We start from the raw sequence: 5,190 nt of genomic DNA on the forward strand, positions 1-5,190 counted from the left end.
TGTTGATTTTAATTAATATATATTATATATATTTTTTATAATTTAAATGAACAGTTAAAATATATGGAACACCGATAATCTCGGTGCACTTGAAATATTTCCAATAGTTATATATATGTGACAATATGATATATTCACTGCAGTGTGATTATTATGAATTTGAGTGAAGAAAAAACAAAGAGGTTGGGGAATTATTAGTTTGCCCTTTTGCTTTTGTATCTTTTTTATTTTGCTTGGAGTATATGCAACGATATTTACGAAACAAGTTTATCCCTCTAGGTGCTTTTGGGTTAATTGTCGATGGGTTCTAGAGAAAAAAGGCATCTAGAAAGCCCAAAATAGTGAGGAGGGTGAAGTAAGGGAAGGGAATAGTGCATTGTCTATATCCACGAAAAAACAATTCCAAACCATTCTTGTGGCTGTAGTCACACTCAAGGCCTCTAGCATGAAGATGAGTTTTCAGTGCTTGGCGGTGCACCTTATCGTGTTCTTTTGGGCAATGGCTATAGCCACGGAACCTAATTAGAGTTGAGGAAGAAAATAAACAAAAACTAGGACCACATACACCTACGTAGATACAAATATAGACACTAGTAATATTATTATTAATTAGCAAATGGTCAAATAGACAAATAGAAACTACTCCAACTCTTTGCATACTCTGAATTCCATAATGTGTTGCAATTTGCAATAGAAAGTGATGGCTCCATCTACGAATAAAAAAAATCAAATATGTGCCGGCCTATTTTAGTTGGAATTTAAGCGTAGGTAGCCCATAACATTAAATTCGTTTGAGCGCTGCATTACATTTTTCTCTAATCTTGGTATTAATTGATGGTTTTGATTAAGTTTCATATTCTTTCGTTTATGAAGCTAATTTATTGCACGTGGAATTGGGGTTAGATGTTATCTTTGACAAAATAAACACCCTGAGGATGGTACCATGGATAGACCCGCCGTCGTGGACCTCTCCACTTTTGAATTGTATTCGATGACTGACTCAAAAGTACAGAAAAGCTAGATGACAAAACAAAGTGCACCAAGGCACATTATCATACAACAGTCAACCGGTAAGTGCTTTCTTTCATGAATGTGTTCTGCACTCAATAATGTGGGGAGTTAGAATACATTTACGAAACTAATTTTTATAAAAATATGGCGTATTAGAATGCTTTAATTCTTTACAGCAAAAGAAGAATACTTTTAGTGTGAGTTGTAAATATGTGAGATAAGGGCTTCTTACAATATATATTATATAGGAAGACCACTTATTTGATAAATGATCAAACACTCCAAAAGTTCTCCAGAATTTAACCATGCTAAGGTAATTTTATTTCCATCAGCGTGAGAGGAATGAGGATTTTTCGAAAGAGGAACAACACGATGATCATCTCTGTAAAGGTGTCAACCAAAGTGTCAACAATAAGTGCAGAAAAAAACTATGAATCAGAAGAATCTGAGGAAAGAAGTGTTGTGATTGTATTGACTCGACTGTTGGTTTATGATCCATCTGACCTCCCAATCATCATGTCATCTGACACTTAAGAAGATATTATTTAACATCAACCCTTTTTCAGAGCTTGTGCCAGGGACTAAGGGTGTTTGTTATCGATATCCAGATTATCTTAAGGTATTTATTAATCGGTCTTACCTAGTTTAACCTTAATCTTGTGAAGTTTGTAGTCATCCAAATTACTCATCCACTTGGTCAAAAGTCCATCCACATCTAGTCTTGAGAAATGTTTTTTCTGTTAATAGTGGATACCTCCCTCACCCCTAATAAAGATGTTTATCTGGAATATGTTACATGATGCAAAAATAAAATCCCACTGATGGCAAAGATAAGGGAAAATAAAGGTGAATGCAGAAAACAAGTTTGAGCTTAATATACAAAAAAAAAAAAAAAAATTATAATACAGAAAGTTCAAGCCAAGCTTTCCTGAAGAAAGAACGAATTGGTTTTGTTGAATATTCCTGTGCATAAATAGTATGATGTTAAAACTTATCTGAGTTAAGAGTTAGAAGAGAAAGGGCTTGTAGTGAGCATCTAGACACACAGCCTTTCCTTCTCCCATTTTTCTACAAACTCAAACTCAAACTATCCTTGTTTTAAGAGAGGTAACAGCACAAGTAATTCAAATCCTAATGTGTCAGTAAATTCAAATCCTTCTCGAGCGTTATATTACTTGCGCAATTATTTTTCCTATGACCATCCTTCATTTATCGGAAAGACTGCAGAATCTAGAGCAATAAAAGTAAAAGTATCACCATTTTAGACTAATGAATCATGTACCATGCTTTATCAGACACTCAGATAACATTCAGATGCTGAATACGTTCAAAAACTACCCGAACGATTTCATTTAAGAGCAAGATGCGAACAGAGTGAGCGAATTCTGCTATCACGACAGAGTTAAACAAATGTGAACCTCATGCCATTGACCATCCAAACCTAACATTCTTCTGCGTACAATGCTCCGTTTATAATTCTACAGAGTAATATTCTGAACAATACAACAGCGTATCCTTTAAATTTAGGAAAGAACAATTTGAAAGAGATATTTAACGAAACATTCTCATTCAATTCAAATCGAATACAGAACCTCAAGATGGATTCAATAGGGGATAGCAACAGCTACGCTAACTTATATTCTGCATTCACAATACTCTGTATAACGAATTTAACAGAGCCAGAGCTACAAGTCTGAGCTGTTTCGAAAATGATATTGAATTAGATGCAAGATTTAACTAGGACTATAAATTTGCGAGATATTTGAGTTCGTCGAAACAATCCGTAGACAAATTAAAGAGCCTAATTGGAAATCTAATCCACAATACAATTATCGACAAAAAACAGAGCATAATAGAAAGAAGACGCAAATAAACCCTAATTCTAACATAGTGATAACAAATTCCCAATTCTGAAGAGTTTAGCCTCCAAATCCGTAGAGTGTCCTTCCCTGCCTCTTGAGAGCGTAGACAACATCCATGGCGGTGACAGTCTTGCGGCGAGCATGCTCAGTGTAGGTAACGGCATCACGAATGACGTTCTCAAGGAAGATCTTGAGGACGCCACGTGTCTCCTCGTAGATGAGGCCGCTAATACGCTTGACACCACCACGCCTTGCGAGACGGCGAATGGCGGGCTTCGTGATACCCTGGATGTTATCTCTCAGAACCTTGCGGTGGCGCTTTGCTCCTCCCTTTCCGAGACCTTTTCCTCCTTTACCTCTTCCAGACATGGCTGCTAGCTTTCTCTCGACAACGATGAGGTGAATACGGAACCGGAAAAGAATATGCTAATGAATGATGTGGTGAATGGGGAAGACGATATTTTATAGGGTTCGGATATGGATTTGTGGGCGTTGGATGAGTAGCGATCCGTGTGAGTGAGTGACCTTCAAATCTATGCCGTTGGATTCGTAACGATTGATTCTCATTGGCTGAAATGGTGTTCGGCGGATTTGAAATTTTGTAGGCATTCGGGGTAGCGGGCGCTTTTTTATTTTAATTTTTGTTGGGAGATGTGTCTTAAAGAAAACACGCCAAATTCCAAAGATAAGTGGAGGCAAAGTTGGCGCGGATTGAAGAATGAAGATTGACCCGCTTTCCATTTCGTGCCAATTTCCCTGTGAATCAAATGAATTTTCACAATTTTTTAGGCAAATTATTCCTCAAAATAACAAATATGTATTACTAATTTAGTATAAGTCAGATAATACATATTTTTTTTCCGAGTTTTAAAATAATGTGCTACACATTAGTCGACTTGAAAATTATAATTGAAATTTGAATTATTAACTTTTGTCGTCCGTTAAATTTGAAGGATTATTTATTAAAAAAATAAAGCACTATAATTTTAAAATATTTTTAACAAAAATTAATAAAACTAATATAATTAAATTAAAAATATTATAATAAACATTTTTTTAATGTATCTCTCAACTCTTATGTATTAGGAATTTAGGATGAACTATTTAAATAGTATCCAAAATATTATATCATTAACCAAAAATACTAACCACAAATAAAAGCTAAAAAAAAAATTATATAATTGGTCCAAATTTTTATAAGTGAACTTAAATAACTATTTAAAAGTTCATATAAAAAACCGAAAATATAATATGGTTTTAGAAACAAATGCAATAATTATTAAACATATAACAATTTCAAACATGCTCTAATAATAAGTGAAATACACTGTTGGTATTTGCTAACTCGTCTATGCTATGCTTGAAGTACATAGCAGGTCTAAAATTCGGATAAAGGAGGAGGGTTATATTAAATCTTTGACAACCATCATAAAAATTTAGTCGAATCTTCATGACATAAATCAAAGATATTATTGCGATAAAACTAGATTGTTGTTCAGAAACAACGCGATGTATGGCTCTCGTATAGTATCAAATGAGCAAGAGTCGTTGCATTGGTGTCCGCGTGTAGTATTAAATAAGAAAGGGTTCCCGTGATTTCGTGAACGGACGAGGATAAAATAAACTAGTTCACAAAGAAAAAGGTAAATGTATAGGTCGGAGCGACAGAAAGTTGAGATTTAGGACATGAAACATAAGTACTCTAACAGGAAAATTCATGGAGGTGGTAGATACCATGACAATGAAGAAGATTAACATCATGTATGTAATGACCCAACTTTCAGTACATCATGATCGTACCAAAAGTAAGGTGTTACCAACCTAATTCCTTTATTATCTATTTAATATTGAGTCTTTACACGTTAATCTATCAATAATTTTACTAAAAGTTAAAATACTTTTTCAACAAGAACAGAATATCGCATATCCACGTATTTAATATTAATAATATATTATAGTATTACATACAAAACTAATTACAAACCCTACCCCCTCTGAATAAAACTCCAACTAACAAGGCAAGGGGGAAAATACATTCTAACAACGACTCAACTTGCAAACATATTCTTCTATACTCTTGCAGTTTCATAATAAGCCTTCGCACCGATAGCTGAAAGGGGTGGAAATAGGGGGTAAAAATTGGAGAATTCTTAATAGGGTCGGGATTAGAAGTTAAGTTCATTTTATTCTTTATTATACTTAGCTAACATCAACAAAGTCTGGAATACAAACAACTTTTAACAAACCAAAGATACAAGTAAAAATAAATCAGAAAGCACACATGCACAACCATAACAAATCACAGAATGCAATGAAA

At 34.3% G+C, this 5,190-nt stretch overlaps 1 protein-coding gene across 1 annotated transcript; it reads right to left on the minus strand.

Annotated features, from left to right (window-relative positions):
- Window positions 2,560-3,321, minus strand: LOC107642360 (histone H4). The gene has a single exon (XM_016345688.2). It carries the CDS (start codon window positions 3,240-3,242, stop codon window positions 2,931-2,933), a length of 312 nt encoding a protein of 103 aa, XP_016201174.1. The 5' UTR covers window positions 3,243-3,321; the 3' UTR covers window positions 2,560-2,930.

The sequence above is a fragment of the Arachis ipaensis genome, chromosome B01 (assembly GCF_000816755.2).
Source record: "Arachis ipaensis cultivar K30076 chromosome B01, Araip1.1, whole genome shotgun sequence".
Lineage (NCBI taxonomy): Eukaryota > Viridiplantae > Streptophyta > Magnoliopsida > Fabales > Fabaceae > Arachis > Arachis ipaensis.

Bases quoted from the DNA above. Each gene is read 5' to 3' on its own strand.
- LOC107642360 (XM_016345688.2), bottom strand. From the start codon at position 3,242: ATGTCTGGAAGAGGTAAAGGAGGAAAAGGTCTCGGAAAGGGAGGAGCA.